The sequence below is a fragment of the Eutrigla gurnardus genome, assembly GCF_963514095.1.
Source record: "Eutrigla gurnardus genome assembly, chromosome: 13".
Lineage (NCBI taxonomy): Eukaryota > Metazoa > Chordata > Actinopteri > Perciformes > Triglidae > Eutrigla > Eutrigla gurnardus.
Window position 1 is genome coordinate 18,634,537 of NC_139936.1, and position 16,886 is coordinate 18,651,422.

Genomic DNA, 16,886 nt, shown 5'->3' on the forward strand with positions numbered 1-16,886 from the left:
GTGAGAACGTGTTGCATGTTTTAAAATGAGTGAAATGATGCATCCATTCCATTTTCTTGCAAATAACTACTTGTAACGACTAACTGAGTTTGAATCTGTTCCGGCAGCCTCTTATTGCCACATACAAGCAGTACATGTTGACATTAGTGGTTGTTTTCTTTAGTGTTTGTTGTATAATCACGTTTATATGAATCAAACGTTTGAGTCCCATTCATATATAGCACAGTTGTATATTTACAAAATATAAGCTTGGGGGTAATAGTCCTCTGCAGTTTATTTTTGGATGATCCATTTATTTCAAAATCAAGGCTATAATTTGATTTTAAAAATGTAATCACAACTTCTAAGCCTTTTAAAACTTTTAAACATGTTATTTAATGTTATTTTTATTTCCTAACAGAAAAATAGAATGCTAGTGGAATGTTTTTTTTACTTGTTGCTTGCAAGTTGTTTAAATTTAATGACTGTAAACACAGCAAGCTGATAAAATGTTGGCTCATAAAAATATTAATATCAGTGTGTTGTTCCCATTAGTTTCGGCTGTGAAAGTCTAAGCAGCCCCCAAGCCACCGTGTGTGTGTTTGTGTGTTCTGCTCCATTGCATGCTTGTATCCTAAGGGTGCTCTCAGATTAACTAATAGTTTTACTGTTGGTCTGAACTCGTCTCTGCTTCCCATCCAGGTTTCCTCAGGAGCTGGATGTGGGTAAAGTCAGCACGGAGGTCATCTGGAGGCTGGTTCGCTCAGGATATGAAATACGCCCTGGAGGGTAAGACGTGTGACAGAGACAGAGTTCTTCTTCTTCCCCTTCTACGTTCATACATCACCTTCTTCTCTCCATTAAACTTTCGTTCTTCTCTTTGCCATCTCCTCTTCCAGTCTTGCACAAAGTCGACCACTCCCGCTGGAACAACGGTGAGATTATAGACAAACATGACGTAGCTGATGACGAGATACAGTGAGAAGTCAACATCTGTAGTCTAACATCGTCTGACAACCCGAAAGTCAGTCCAAAATGAGTACATTTAGAGCAAAAACTTAAAATGCTGTAAAAGTAAATGATATTCGTTAAAATTGGGCCTGTTCCTCGGACTGTTCTCGATTAAATATAGTTTCTAACACTTTGATAAACTGTGTTTATTGATTTCCATCTGTCGTAATAAATACTTTCTAGATAAATACAAACAAAGATTGAGTCCGTTTTACTCAATAAACTGACTTTCTCATATTCAACTTGTAGAAACTATAAAACCTCTTATATCCACATTATCTGGCACACTGACTGATTGCTGACGAGTCCTTCAGGAGGCCAATTTCTAGTCTTTTTTTAGTCTGGTCTGCCTTCCAACCCTCGTATTATTGTGCACTTATAACATAACTCCACCTCTAAAGCCATTCTCATTTCAGTCATTGCTTGTTTCATACCTGCTCCTCTGTTTTCTCTCAATTCTCACTGATTTGTTCTGCATTTCTGCTGCCATCTCAGCTCCCACCTCGTTTTGCATCCGCAAAGTTGATTTCTATGCTGGTAAGATGAGCGTGTGTGTGTGTGTGTGTGTGTGTGTGTGTGTGTGTGTGTGTGTGTGTGTGTGTGTGTGTGTTTAATGAGTCATCCATAGCAGAGATTCCAAACCTTACATTCTATATATTATGAAAGCGGGAGGGGGTGACTGCACAACACACTGGGCCGCATGCAGCAACAATCTCAAGAATTTCTCTTATATTTTCTATTCATTTTATAACAGATGACATGAAATCAATCAACTTGAAAAAAATCTTCACCGTATTGTTCTGTTCACACAGATCAACACTGGAACTTGGAATCTATTATTAATAAGTGGATTTTTAGATGTGTTTTTAAAGCTGTAAACCGACTCAGCAGATCTAAGGCGAGGGGGATTGTTACAAAGGCTGGATGCTGCGAAGTTGCCTTTGGATGACCTCCGTGGACGTCCAGCGCTGTGAGGGATTAGTAGCTCGGAGATGTAGGCAGGGGCTGCCTCATAAGTGATTAGAAGCATCTTCAAATCAATCCCGGACTTCACTGGCTGCCAATGCAGCGAGGCTAAAACAGGAGTGATGTGAGATGTCGTTCAGAGCCGAGCTGGGCACTTTGGCTCAGGCAAGGGAAAAGTTCAACGCAAAAGTCAAGACAGGAAAATATGAAGGCGTGGATTTATTGACATGCTGCTTGTGTTTCAAATGAGGATCAGATATAACCCCGAGCTTCCTGGAGTTTGTTTTGACACGTGTAGCAAGCGGGCCGATACACTGGAGAATTTGTCAGAATTTAGCTGAAGAAAGTTGAGAGACTGCCTGTTCTTTATAGTGGATAAACAGTTGCTGAGCTCAAGGTAATTAATGCAAAAAGTTCTGGGTTCAGGCCGACAGCCCTCTGTGTGGAGTTTGCGTGCTCTCCCTGTTCCAGCGTGGGTTTCCTCCAGCTTCCTCCCACAGGCCAAAGACCAAATGTTAATTGATGACTCTCGTAGGCGTAAATGCGAGCGTGAATGGTTGTCTGTCCGCTGGGATCAGCTCCAGCCGTTAGCCTCTAGAGGTCGATAGGAACTGTTTACTTACTGCTTTTGACATTTGTTGTCCTTAAATATGTAGAAAAATACTTCAGCCTCCTTACATCAGGCATGGCACGATATGAAAATGTAATGTCACGATTATCCTCGCCAAAATAACTGATTCACAATATAAAATGTATTTTATATCCTGTATTTTTTAAAACAGGCCTCTAACATGATATCTAGCTAAACAGCCTTTTCAGGTCACTAATGACAATATTATCGATTATAGCGATAATGAAAAGTCACCACGATATTGTGGTTGTTTTTTTTTTTGCGATCCGCGATAAAATCCTATATCGTTCCATCCCTTGATGACATAAGATATCTCCTTTCTTCCTGCTTTTCTTATAGACATAGAATCATTCTAAAACTCCAGGAATAGTTTAGATAAAACTACCTGAGAGCACCTCCTCTTCCACTGCTGGCTGTTTGTTTGTCAGAGTCGTCCATAATTGGAATCCAGAATGAAATCAGCGTGGATGCTCATGTTGTCCGTGTCGCAAACAACACTGATTAGATTTAGAACTTGTTTCGTGGAATTTCTTTTTTTGTTACGACCAAAGAAAACCACTGTGTGTCTCTACTGCAGGATTATTTGTCTAACTCTCAAGTTCAAGGAACATTTTTTAATATTGCTGTTCCCCCCAGTGAAGTTAATATTTCTATCAATGTGTCCATCTGTTACCTTTCATCTCTAATGTAATGTAATGTTACCTAGAAAGCAATTTAAACTAGTAGGAATGATGCATTTCTGTCCTGTGGTCCAATCAGAGTTTTATGAAAGCTGAGGAAATAACTGGCAAACAGGATGTGATCTGTTTCTTTATATACAGTATATACATACATATATATATATATATATATATATATATATATATATATATATATATATATGCTGCAGTACACATCATGAGATAAGTCTTTTTTGATTGTTTTGATGTGTGTCTGCGTGTGTGTGTGTGTGTGTGTGTGTGTGTGTGTGTGTGTGTGTGTGTGTGTGTGTTGTGTGCGTATGTGTCGCTTTTCACAGAACACGAGAAGCAAAAACTCTGTAAGACGGCCGACTACATGAACCTGCACTTCAAGGTCAAGTGGCTTTACAACGAGTATGTTAAGGACCTGCCTGCCTTCATAGACACTGTGCCTGAGTACCCTGGGTAAGACACACACACACACACACACACACACACACACACACACCTTTCCACACTCATTGATTCACTTTTTCTCCGTCTCCTCCATTTAGCCTCTTTTTTACACACAATAACAGACACACACATCCACACGCTCCACCTGTCCTCACTGGGTTTGGACTCTAGAAATATGAATGACAGAGTAATCTTAATTGTTAAGAATCAATTGAAGCAGCACATTTTAAGACAAAGTAACAAGGTGCTTACATTCGGGAGATTAGCAATATTGTATTGATACACGGACACCAAGTATCGATCTTTTTGTTATATCAAACTATGTTACATTTTGTCCTTTTTCTTCTAACTTTAGCAGGTTAATAATACAAGTTGTGTTATGGTTCCAGGTGGTTCCTCCAGTTCGTCCTGGCCTGGCTGGCTGAGAACGAGGAGGTGTCGATGGAGTTCATGCACGCAGCGCTGGAGAGAGACAAGAGAGAAGGGGTGAGTCAAAGAGACCAGGATGTGAAGGGCCTTGTTGTCAGAAAAGTCTTCAGCTCAGGATAAACCTATCCTTCAGTATTTAGGGCTCAGAAAGCTTTTGTGTTTACTTAAAATATTGAGGTTTTTATTAAATTATAAACAAAGACTATCAAATCTAAAAGCTCATCAGGTTCATCATAATTAGGAGATGTTGCTGTGCAGCAGGGATGTTAATAATTAACCATTTAATCGCAGAATTTTCACCAACACTTAAAATAAATATTAGACATCTTTAAAGAAAAGGCTGAAAGGGGAATAGTTTGTAGCTTGCTCCCTCTCCCCTGACACAGTGTCATTCCTTCTTCCTGTTTTCCCTCTGAGGGTTAAAGAGCAACATAAAGAACCTCTGCACACGTTACCCCCGCCGAGTGAAGCGGTTTGTTTACTATACGTCCCGTGTGTATTAAAGGAACCACATGTAGTTCCAAATGGCCCTGTTTGAGCTCCAGTGTTAAACACGTCAGCGGGATGTCAGCCACGGTTTGAAGCATGCGTTTGTTTACCAGTGATCCCGTATTACAGTCTCCCCTGGAAGAGAATGTAGCATTTTGCTCTGAGGTGTCAATTTCCTGTTTCCTGTAGACAAGGAAATTGACTCAACAGCCACCGGAATTTAATTTAGGCAATAAAAGGAACAATTTGCAGGGTTGAGCAGAGCTGAGGCATAATGTTTGTCATCCATGCTATTATGACTCATGCATTACAAGACAAATGTTGCATCAATGTCATACATTCATATTCATTTAAATTTGGATTGGAGACACTAAGGGGTAAAACTCCAAATAAACTATCACGTTGAGGAAATTTCACTTCTAGCAATTGATGATAAAATGTAAACTTCTCTGCTGCACTTCTGCTCGTGAATAAACTGATACAACTACTTTATTTGACATAAGCTGCTTAATTATTCAGCATCATGTACCAGTTACTTCCTGGCTATATGTTGTTGTGACACCATATTTTATTATTATACAAGTTGTTAATCGGCAGGAAGTGCAACAGCATGCAGTAAAAAGGAAAGCTTTGTTCAACGCTGACATCCATAACCGAATGAAAGACGGCATCAGTGTTGTGACCTTTTGTTCAAGGATGCTTCGATCGGGCCGCCTGTCTCAGATTAACAGAGAGTGATGCCCCCTGAAGAGGCACTTTGTCTTCCATTGTTAGAGAAAAAGGCTCGTGGTCTGAACACATTGACTGGTCTTATTCTAAGATTAGCTCTGATCAGAGTTTAGCAAAACTATGTTTACAATTTGGAAATACAGTTTTAATATTAAGCAGAAAACAGTTGAATGAATGAATTAGCCCTTCAATAAAAATACTTAAATCCCAGATCCCATCTTGATGGATCCTTTGACAAAAACTTGTTGGCTGAATTAATAGAGCAATAATGCCGAATAGAGGATAAAACACAAACATCAGCTCAGTAAAGGAAAACAACGATTTTCACAATAAGGAAAAACAAACTGTTTCCCTTCCTTTAACTTCCTTTTCGCTCAATCCATCTGAAAGGTTAAAGAAAGAAGAAGAGATATGAATTCTGAACAACATTTTGAATTGGAGGTTAAACTTTTGGATTAGAATAAAAACTAGGTTTAAATTGAATCTTTCTTTATTATAAGACAGTTAAAGTTGGTGCAGCATTATTTATGTTTCAGAGAGTACTTTAAGCATATGTTGTTTAACCGGCACACATATTCTCTGCTCTCTTAAGTAGGCTGATGGCACAACTCCTTTGATTTAAGGGAATTTCTGAGGAGTCCATTAGAGACTGATTTCATAGAGGAACTGTTAAGTGCTTATCGGCCCCCTTTGGCTCTTAAACAACCAGCTATGGATCCTGGTACTGCAGGTTTCTAAGAGAGACGGACCACAGGATGCAGCTGCGGGACTTGGTCTTTTGGGAAATAGGCGGCACCATTCACATTTCCATTTAAGCTTTAAGCTTAGAAGGAACATCTAACTTGTGAATTGATCTGAACATATGATTAGTGCATCACTTTAATAAGGCCTTTATTCCCAGGCCAGCAATCATTTCAAATGGATAATCATTGTCTGTAGAGGTCATGGTGATCTTTGAAAAACCCCAAGAGACTTCTTCAGTTAAAATAATCATAATTGTAATTGTTCAGAGTGCCCTGATATCATAGCACAAAAGAGCTCAGCTACGTTAGCCAGTAAATTAAATGGATAATAAAGGATGGTTTCAGTATCGAGGAAGGAGAGGACATACGCGTCAAGGAGGCTGAGATGAGGAGCAGAGTGGAGATGCAGAGTCCATTCAATAACAGTTTGTGTTTTTATTTTATTTTGTTGTATTTGTCTCGTCCTCCCTCCACCTGCAGTTCCAGCAGACGTCTGAGCACGCTCTGTTCTCCAGCTCGGTGGTGGATATCTTCACCCAGCTCAACCAGAGCTTTGAGATCATCAAGAAGCTGGACTGCCCGGACCCCGCCGTGGTGGCCCATTACAACCGACGCTTCGCCAAGGTGAGATTTAACCCTCAAGGACCTTGTTTTACATCAGCTTCTATTCGCACCATGTCTTCTGTCTCTCTGACCTTAAACAACGACAGAATTTCAAATACGTAGGTCGCAAATTATAGACGCATTTAACTGACATCGCAGAAGAAATCTGAATGGTTTGAGACTCAAAACTCAAAGTCTAGGACTTGAGACTTGACTCGGGACTTGCCTGTCTGGACTTGAGTGCAAAGACTTGAGACTTGTGAGTTGCAGAACAATGACTTGGTACAACATCTGGTGTCTACATTAGCCATGTTTACAAATATACATGTCCGTCTTTCCTGCCTCCACCTCAATACAGTGTGTAATTAATCAGTAAACAGAGCTGGAGCTCAAACGAGTAATCCAATCATTGTTTAGCTCGCATGTAACACTTTGTCAAGTTGGCCGCTTCTCCTCGTCTTACTCAGAGTGAATTGAATATTTTTGGGTTTTAGACTTTTACTCAAACTAAAAAAAGCAATTCAAAGGCGTCGGTCTAGGCTTAAGATAATTGTGATGTGCATTTCTGACGTTTTAACAACAAACGATTAGTCAAGGAGTAAGTCTCAACCCACCTCAGAACACACTGGAGACTGAAGCTTTAACTGGGACGATTTCTTTGGTATAAAACAGTACGAATGTAAAGCAGCAAGATAATTTATCCACGGTCTCCGAGACACTCTGAGGATTTATTTACGCCAACAGCCTGTGACATGAATTCAGTAAACTTTCAGCTTCTCTTATCTTTTATTTTACGATGATACGTTTTCAAAAGGTTCAGCCGTTATTTCTAAGTTTGAGCTCTTTCTTTACTGACTTGTTTATTTGTAGAAAACAACATGTTACAATTCATCACTTCCTGTTCAAACTATAGCACAAACAGGTGGTCCCTTAATACGACATGATTAATCGCTTTCCATCACTGAGGTACGGATAAATGATGTCAAAGCTTCTTGCCATACAGCTTTAAATCGTGAATCATCTCAAGTGCTTTCCTGACGCGACTCGTCTTCCTTTCACCCTTTTGTCCCTTTGAGATGTCGGCCGAGGAGTTCCAGGTTTGCCTTACAGTGTTTTCTTATTGAACCTTTGATGTCATATTTCTTTTCCTCCAGAGTTAATTTAAGGCAGTTGCTTTTAGGCAAAGCCATTAAATCTAACAAATGTTCCTCTGCAGAAGAGTTGTGTGTGCGTACATGTGTGTGGTGTGATACCTGGATCAATATGGGCTCATTAAATAAGGAATAGCTAATGTGAGCCATCACTCTGAGCTGTCCATCTCCCTGCCTCCGACCCTTGACTCCTGCCTCTCCACTCATGTTGATGCTTCTCTCTCCACCTTTTCATCTGGTCGCTCCATAAACTCTCCATCTTGTCTTCATTGAATTTTCAATATATTCTGGTATCCACAGAATCACATATTAAATAAACCACACCACTTCTTCAACCCTCTCTGTCAACTGTCTACAACTGACTATGATGATGATAATAATAATAATAACAACAACGATAATAATAATGACAGTTGCATAACTGTATACTCCAGATTGATCCACTCGTTCTTGTGTTCCTACATCAAGAGATCACTATGATCATTCCAATGTGTTCTCACGTTATCACACGTTAAGTTAAAATAGTTCTTGACCAGGTCGGATCCTCTGGTTTCACATGGAAATGGCAGTCAGACGATCTGGTTCATCTAATATCAGATATTTTCCCATGTATATCTGTCTTTATGTTATTCTTTCCACATCACAGCCAGTCTCTCTCTTTGTCAATTCTGTATTCTTGCTCTCTCTCTTATCCTTTCATTCTGGCTCCTCTTCCTCCAGGCCAGCATAGTTATAGTTCATTTTGGGAAAAGTAGTTGACGGTAAAAAAAAAGAAAGAGAGAGAGAGACAGCTGCAGAAAAGAAATAAAGGGAGAGAAAGAGTCGCACAACGAGAGGAAGCCATACTAAGTAGTGCAGGCAGCCATCGGGCCACATGTTTAATGCATGAGTGTAAGAGGGCCATCTGGCTAACTCAGCAGAAAGTAAGGGAATCTTTCACGCTGAGAGGTCAAAGCCACATTCTTTTGTAATTTCCTGTTGCTGAGTTAGCATCACAACTGTTAATTAACTTGCTGATTTATTGAAAGGTCCCCTGTGGAGTTTCTATTGCAAACAAACATGAGATTCTCTGTGGTTACATTTGTAGCTTCAATGCAACTTTTTGTCATCCGACCCTGCCAGGACGAGTTAATTGTAGAGTCTGTACACACAGACATCGGATCTTGCTTGCATTGGGATCCGAGCCCAGCTGAGACCTGACTGTGTATGACTATGTAGAGGACTCTATAGGGGGCTACATAGAGGACTAGCTAAATGACTATGTAGAGGACCTTATAAAGGACTGTGTAGAGGACTACACAGATACACTACAATGCTTTGTTTAAATAGATGTAGATAGAAGCAGGGTTGGCTTGTTGCGTGTGAGAGCTAATAGCTAACGTGGCTGAACAAACTAAGAAGACAACTCCTGGAGAAGCTATTCATCTAGAGAGAAATGTCCCTTGAGTGGCGCCTACAGTCTTTGATTGGCAGGAGGGCCCTTGCAAAAACAGAAATTAGCATTTAAAACATGTTGCCAAATCAACAAACACATAGTGCTTGGTGCTTTCTGTAATCAGGTGGGATCACAGTGGTACCAACTTCTCTCAAGAGCTTCATCCTTTAACTGGCTGAACATACTGGAGCTGGCTCGCTAATAAAGACTCAGTTGTCATCAGACATCAATGTCTTTCTCCTCATGTAGGGCACAAAAATGAGGACTTGAGATGTGAGCTCCAAGTCTTCCTTGAGACTTGACTGCTTTTTGATTCTTGAAAGCAAAAACAAGTTTAAAGGGGAGACACCTCAGGTGAATCAATGAATATATATCACCATGAAACTTCCCCAGTTGATTACTTACATTTAGACAATTATTATTATTCGATTAGGTTATTTTGGATATCTCTTTGTGTTAGGGATGGGATGATATAGGATTTTATGACAGATCGTGATGATGAATGAAACTGGAAAGTTTGGTGCACATAAATAAGACTGAAGTTGCAACACTTTCTCACTCCATTGCCACAAATAATGCAGGAGATTTCTGGCTCAGAGTTTGAGAAAACGGACTTTAAAGATATGGAATGTAAAATGCTATGTATTTTGAAGACACGCAATATGGTAAAAAATGTAATAGATATCATAATCGGACTTCCATAGTTGATTTCTTACATTAAGACAATTCTTTTTTATTATTATTTTAATTTACATTTAAAAAGTGCTCATGATAGCTTTTGATGAATTTAGGAGTAGCGCATCAGTGACGGTATGTCAATAAACGCTTGTTACACGCATAGTGTCTCTTCAAAATAAACCTCCAAGTCCACAGGAAGTTAGGTTGAGGCAACAAAACCACTTAGTCGGGTTTAGGAAAACGACATCTGTGGCTCTACACATAATGCAGCGGGTGGGAGCGTCACATACAAATGCTCTCACGTTAAATTAGCATCAGACAGCAATACGCAGTGACCGGCTGCTTCACTTAATGCCCCCGAGGTTCCCGGAGTAAACATGGCCTCCGTGTGTGTTATCTTGTTCCCACAGACGATCACCAAAGTGCTGCTGCAGTACTGCACCCTGCTGGCCAAGAGCTTCCCCTCCTACTGTGAGAAGGAGAAGATAGTGAGTACCGCTGCGTCACCACTCTGCTACCACGGCATCTGTCCTCATCTCCGCTTTGGAGAGACAACGAGCTCTTTGAAAGCGAGAGCATACTCTGTGGAGTGGATTCATATTTGAGTTGCTACTGCCCACTTGTGCAACTCTTTAAAGTGTCTCTCTGTTGTTTTCTCTTCCCTCGCTTCTTGCATCATCATGTCATTGCCTTTTTTTCTCTTCGGTTTCTTGTCTGACTTTTCGTTCATTTGCTGTTTTATTTTGACTTTCTGTCTCCCTCCTTTTTGTTGTGCGTTGCCACCTGTTGTCCTCCTCATTTCCCTTCCTCCAGCCCTGTGTACTCATGAACAACATCCAGCAGATGAGGGTCCTGTTGGAGAAGATGTTCGAGTCGATGGGAGCAAAACAGGTGAGCGACAACAGACACACACACACACACACACACACACACACACACACACACACACACACACACACACACACACCTACACTACAACATATCCTGCACCAGTGGTTTTTAATGATCTGCCACAGAGACCTTTTCATTTCTACCTGCAACCACTGATGAGGTCTTTCTCACGGCTTCTGGGTCAAAATGTGGAAGTTTTGTCTCTTTAAAGCAGCGTTCCAATCTTTCATTCCGGGACTATACCTTTGATTATTCACAACTATGTTTTATACATGACTTATTGGGAAAAATGTATACTTTATATACTTTTTAGAGCTTATAAATGAGGCCAAATACATGTGTTTAGGTGCAGTTAACAGTCTCTCTCGCAGCGTTTTCATTTCCTTTCATCAGTTTAACAAACAGAACGTATCAACACAATCTCATAGTTTGTGAAATAGTCACGAAATTTAATTGTACTTCTCCATGTACATGAAAACAAATTTAAAGACATTTTCGGCCAATTCGTGTGACTGTGCACAAAACCAGTTGTACTGCAGATATACATTTAATTTAAAGACTATGGAAGAAATGTATTTTGCGACCCTAATAAAATCTAACTGTGGGTACCAACCCACTTTGACTGGTTTTAAGTACATGGCTGAAATCTTCCAGCTATTTCTGTAATATTCTTCATCAACAAAGTGTTGACAGAAAACGTTTTTGTAAGCTCGTATTCAGATTGCGTTACAAAGACTCCAAACCAGCCGTAACCAGCTCTACATCGATGTAAATGGCAGAGAACAAAAAGGACAAAGATTTAACAACATGTCTAATGGAGCAAAATGTGTTTTTCTCCATCACAGTTGTTGCTGTGGTTGTTTTGGTTTTCACTAACAAATGAAAGGAAACAGATTTTAGAGATTGTTAAAAATATATATATATATGTTGTGTGCAGTAAAATATGGTGGGCGTGTGCGTTTTTAAAATCAAAGTTAATCCAAACCTGCTTCTGGATTTTCAAAATATCCTGATAAGTTTTCGATGTCTTTGTGAGATCCGTTCACACCGGAGGTTTTCTAGCAGTGATGCTGAAAAAGCTAAACTCCTGTTGGTGTTGGTACGTTCCAGTCGTGAGACAAACCTATTTGGTCAACTCACCGTCCTGCAGGTGTGACCTTATTACTCTAATGGAAGCATTTCATGTGTATTCGGGTTCATCGTGGCTACCAGGAGAAGCAGAGTAAGAAGACAGTTATATGCATGCAGGCATCTTAAGTTCTTTGTTTGTGCTGAAGTTGTTTCAGCTTTGAAGAGGGATATTGTTTGGAAGAAGAAAAGGGTTTTGTGTGGCAGCAGCCGTTCATGGGGAAACCTTGGAGCAGTAGTAGAAAGCATGCAAGCTTTGTATTTTCTGTGGGAATTAATCTGCAGTGTTTGAAATTATAAAACCCCCTCTCTTGTATTTCTCTATAACTTACTTTTGGTTGAGTAAGGTAAGGTAGATTAAGGTAATCTTGCTGATATTTTTTTGTAACAATAACCTCTACAGCTCCATGATTTTAGTCATTTGTGTGCAGATGAAGGTGCAGCAGTTGTTGAAAAAAAAAAACGTATGTGCATAAACATCATGCAGGTTAATTTGAGTAAGGTTAGAATGAGTGTGTGTGTGTGTGTTTCTCTCTACAGTTAACTGCTGAGGAGGAGAGGGTATGTCTGGGTTTCTTTTTTTGCCCTGGTTCCTCTTTCCCCTGTTGCTCCTGGAACACAAACATCCCAAATAAATAGTTCATTAATGTTCATTAAAACCCGCCCTGAACCTCTTGTTATCCAGTGGAGTTTATGTGTCTGTTTTTAGTTTGACCCTAATTTACTTGTAGACTCAAACTCTTCCTCCCCATCTTAGAGTCCCAGTTTTCACTCCCAGAAAAACACTTTGCTTTTCCCCTCGACCTGATATGATATATGTGGAAAAAAAACTGTGCTTCTTTCCAAAAGCTTGAGAACGAGGAGGAACCTGAGGAGTTAGATGAGGAGGTGGGTCAAACCCTCACATCTCATACTTCAGTGGGGATAAAATGAGTTTATCATGGTTTTAAACTGGTTTGACTTTAACCTAATAACATGAATCATGGCTGCCTTGTATTCTGGGCCTATCGCTTACCTGAGCTGAGAAAAGCTCTATAATTCGGGTTTGAGTTTCTGAAATCTAAAGGCATTCAGAATTCAGTTTTCTTTTCTTTTTCTTTTCATCTACATGATCAATCACTTATTCTTTACTATGAGGAACTTTTAGTCTCAATGTAATACCGGTGCCTCGATATGACCCTATCTAACTCCAATTATATAGGGTCATAGTGTCGGAGTCTGTTCTAGTGCTGTTAGAGGTTCATCAGAAACCCCTTCAGCTCAGACTCCAGCAGGTCTCATTTAGTTTAAGTCGACAGTTTGATCCGAGAATGACACTGAAAGATTACAGCACCTCAGCAGAGCAACACTTCCTTATTAGACTGTCTGCTATGGATTGGATTTTTCTTTGTCCTACGCTTTATATAATGATTTTATTTCCATACCACGCCACCAGGCCATCACTGACAATGAAGGGGAGGATGACATGGTGGGTAGGCTGCTACAAAACAAAAAACACTTTTTCCTTTATTCTTATTTTCTGATTCTTTTTGTCTCATTTCACCTTCTTTTCTTCTTGTTTGTTTTTTTGTTTTCATTTCATCTCCAGTCTGGCGGCTCAGACTCAGAGGGATCTGAGGTAAGAGGGAATTAAGAAACGAAAAGCTGACATTCAAGGCAAATAATCCTCTATACAGAATATGCTGCAGTACAACACTGCCGTGTGAATTATGTGTCATGGGAAATAATTTGTTGTGAATTGGCTCTTGACTTATCACTATTAGTTTTAAACGAGTCTGTGGAAGTCCACGTAGGTGGTGGACCGATCGAAAACCACAGGGCTTGAACCAGGAGACTGTTGTGAATCAAGTAATTCAATTTCCTAGTCATTTCAAGCCAAACCCAACCCAGTAGTTTTGTTGCCTAAACACAAGTTTTGCAGTGTTTTGGTCCAATAAAAAATACCCTTGATGCATATTTGAGTGTGCAATTTAGTTGTTTAGTTGGAACGTAATTTTTTGGGAGACGAGGTTGAAGATTTTCAGCAATTGAAGATCCTAAAAACATCAACAGTCTGGAAACAAGCACATTTCAAACGTCAACTTGTCCAAGATCCCAGGAAAAAATGTTAAATATGTTTTAAATATTTTTGGCAATTATCAAGCAACTATTACCCATTTGAACCGCCCCAGCTGTCCCTGCCTGAGCACAGCTGATATCCTCCATATCCCTGATGCCAAAACCTCCATAAAACCTCGGGCATCACATTCTAGCAAAGCTCTGAGCACATTTACAGCCTTTCTCCTCTAGTGAGTGCTCAATAGACACGGGCTGCCAGACTATTGGGTTTGATAGTGTATAAAGATGTTGAATTTAGCCGCTGTTAAATGGCTTCTTGAAATGGTTGAGTGTGTGTGGGGGTCCGTGGCGTGTCAGCGAGGACGGGGCTTGGACTTGGACTATGACTGCGCTGGTTGATGGCTGAAGCTGTTATCGTAACAGATGTTAAATGGCATGTTAAACTGAAGAAAGGCCTTCTGTTACGACCCGGCTGAATGTGCTGCTCCTTCGTTATAGCCTTTATGATGGAGGATATTTTGTGGGTTTTACATCACATTTGTTGCCTTTTGATTCTCCGATCGTCAAGTGACCACAGACCCATACATTTGAATTTAATGCCTGGCTTTTTATCAGTCGGAAGAAAACATTTTTTATTTTATTTTTTTGTAAAAAAGCACAATTGATGATGCTGTCCTGCTTTTCCCGTCCTTTTTGCCCTCTTTGCCCTGTCCTGATTGTCCCTGTCTACCTTTAGGTTGACAACAAAGAGAAGGAGGACAAGGTTGGTTGGTCCGACCCAGTCATGTGATGTTTGTTAAACTCCCCTCAGATCAGGCCTTTGTGCAAACACGACCATGTGTTTGTGTTATGCTGTATTTGTGAACTTGACTGTGTATGTTTATCTTCTGTTTTTTTACCACATTAAGTATTGAGTAGATGAGAAAACCCAGCTCGTTATGAGTTTAATTATATTAAAAGCTGCACAAGGCTGCTTGATGTGACCCCAAACGGCAGTGAGAAGAAACTGAAATATTTAAATTCCTGCACACATGGATATTAAATTAGATTTTGCTCACTCAAACCTTTTAAAGCTTCAATGTTTTCACTTCCTTTCGGCAGAGAATGGATCCCACTAGTGATCGTAGTCAGGTTATATTAATTTCATTGAGGAAAATGAGGTGAATCTTAATTTTGTGGGACGATTTATGCTGTGTTTCATGCCGATAAGACTTGTGGTATTCTAGAGCAATATTGCCTGGTGCAGCTTCCATCTCTAACCTCGTGGAGAGCATCGGGAGTATGGAGCCTGGCCTGCTGCTACTTTACTTACTTTTGGGTACTGAAAAGGAAATGCCAATCTTTTGTAACTATTGAGAACACACGACAGCATGTCTCCTTTGTTCACAATGAGGAGGCAACAAAGGGAGAGACACACTGGACACAATACTGATATACAGTTACGCTTTGCATCCCTGAGCAGATATTTCCTCAGTCTTAAAAAGATTAGTGCTCTGTTGGTTAACTTGGTGAATTTGACTGGAAGTAGATGCTTTGATTTGTGTGTATAGTAAGTTTTCCATCTGTCCTCCTGTAGGACGAGTCCTCAGGCTATGATGACAGTGAGGAGGAGCAGGAGAAGGTTGGCTTTATAAATGAGGTCCCTCCATTCCCATCACTCACCTCTCCTCTCCTGCCGGCTGTCATCTCAGGACTGACTGAAATGTGTGCTCGACTAGATCCTCCGTTCATCCTGCTAAGACTGTGTGTGTTTGAGCAGCTGTACTAGATGTGTTCATGTTCCCACATCTACTTTCCGTCATCACACACCATGAACTTATCGTCTTACCCGTGGCTTCAACTCATCGTTTTCTGTCTTTAATGTCTTTGTTTCATTCTTTTCTTTCTCAAAAAAGCTTGATAAGGAAAAGGTGAGCCATCAGCCAAACACCCTCATCCACTCTCGATAATTAATGTTCTTCATTTTATTTATTCATCTTCGTCTTTTTCTTTTTTTGTTTTCACATCTTCCTAGACTGAGTCCAAGAAGGAAAAGGTGTGTTTGTAACTATATATGTTTGTGTGTGTGTGTGTGTGTATACAAGAAGTCATTAGTGAAATGATTGAATGTCAAAGTGTCCTTGAGCAAGACACTGAACCCCAAGTGTCTCCCCCACGCTGCAGCAGCAGCAGCTCCTCACTGCTTAGCAGGGTTAAATGCTGAGGCAGAATTCATACACGTCCCTGTATGTAAAGGATGAATATATCAGAAAATACCTTGTACCCTTAAAATGTCGAGGCTTGTTTTGAGCTAAGTTTCCCCCTCAGCGGGGGATTTGAGCCGCCAAGCTGTAAATAAAACCTGAGAATCAGCGAAACTGGACCTATGAGGGTCTCACCTGGCAGCAATAATATGCTTTATTAATGTGAGTCACCGTCTGGAGGCACTCAAAGCTAACAGGCAAGGTGAGCCTAATGAAAGTGCCAGAAAGAGTGGCAGAGTGTGAAAGAATATGTGCTTGTACTCGGTCATCTAGCTTCAAAGCATCGCTCACTCATGTGTATCCTTGCAGGCTGAAAAGAAAGACAAAGAGAAGCAGGTTGGTTGGTCTGTCCTTCACATCCTCTTTCTGCTCCAGGACTTCATGTTTGATCCATTCAGATCTGCTCATAATATATTTTTGTGTATACTGAAGTTAGTTCAATAATAATGGTTTGTTTGTGAGAAGAGAAAATAACGGTGTAGGCTTTCTTTTCAAACATCTCCTTTTCCTTGCTTTGCCCCAAGGAGGACTCTAAGAGCAAACAGGTGGGTGCTTGAAACTCATAGAGATCGAGTTCTCAACCAGT

General features: G+C 40.3%; 1 protein-coding gene across 1 annotated transcript in view; it reads left to right on the top strand.

The window, feature by feature from the left end:
* LOC311023727 (protein unc-13 homolog B-like) overlaps positions 1 to 16,886 on the top strand; it is an 81,968-nt gene that overhangs the window by 53,688 nt on the left and 11,394 nt on the right. Inside the window, 18 exon segments of the mRNA XM_084025716.1 lie at positions 682 to 768; positions 879 to 914; positions 1,486 to 1,527; positions 3,606 to 3,732; positions 4,113 to 4,209; positions 6,594 to 6,737; positions 10,391 to 10,468; positions 10,794 to 10,871; positions 12,540 to 12,560; positions 12,849 to 12,887; positions 13,435 to 13,467; positions 13,588 to 13,617; positions 14,794 to 14,820; positions 15,634 to 15,678; positions 15,953 to 15,967; positions 16,072 to 16,092; positions 16,610 to 16,636; positions 16,825 to 16,845. Of these exon segments, the coding sequence (XP_083881842.1) occupies positions 682 to 768; positions 879 to 914; positions 1,486 to 1,527; positions 3,606 to 3,732; positions 4,113 to 4,209; positions 6,594 to 6,737; positions 10,391 to 10,468; positions 10,794 to 10,871; positions 12,540 to 12,560; positions 12,849 to 12,887; positions 13,435 to 13,467; positions 13,588 to 13,617; positions 14,794 to 14,820; positions 15,634 to 15,678; positions 15,953 to 15,967; positions 16,072 to 16,092; positions 16,610 to 16,636; positions 16,825 to 16,845 (968 nt within the window).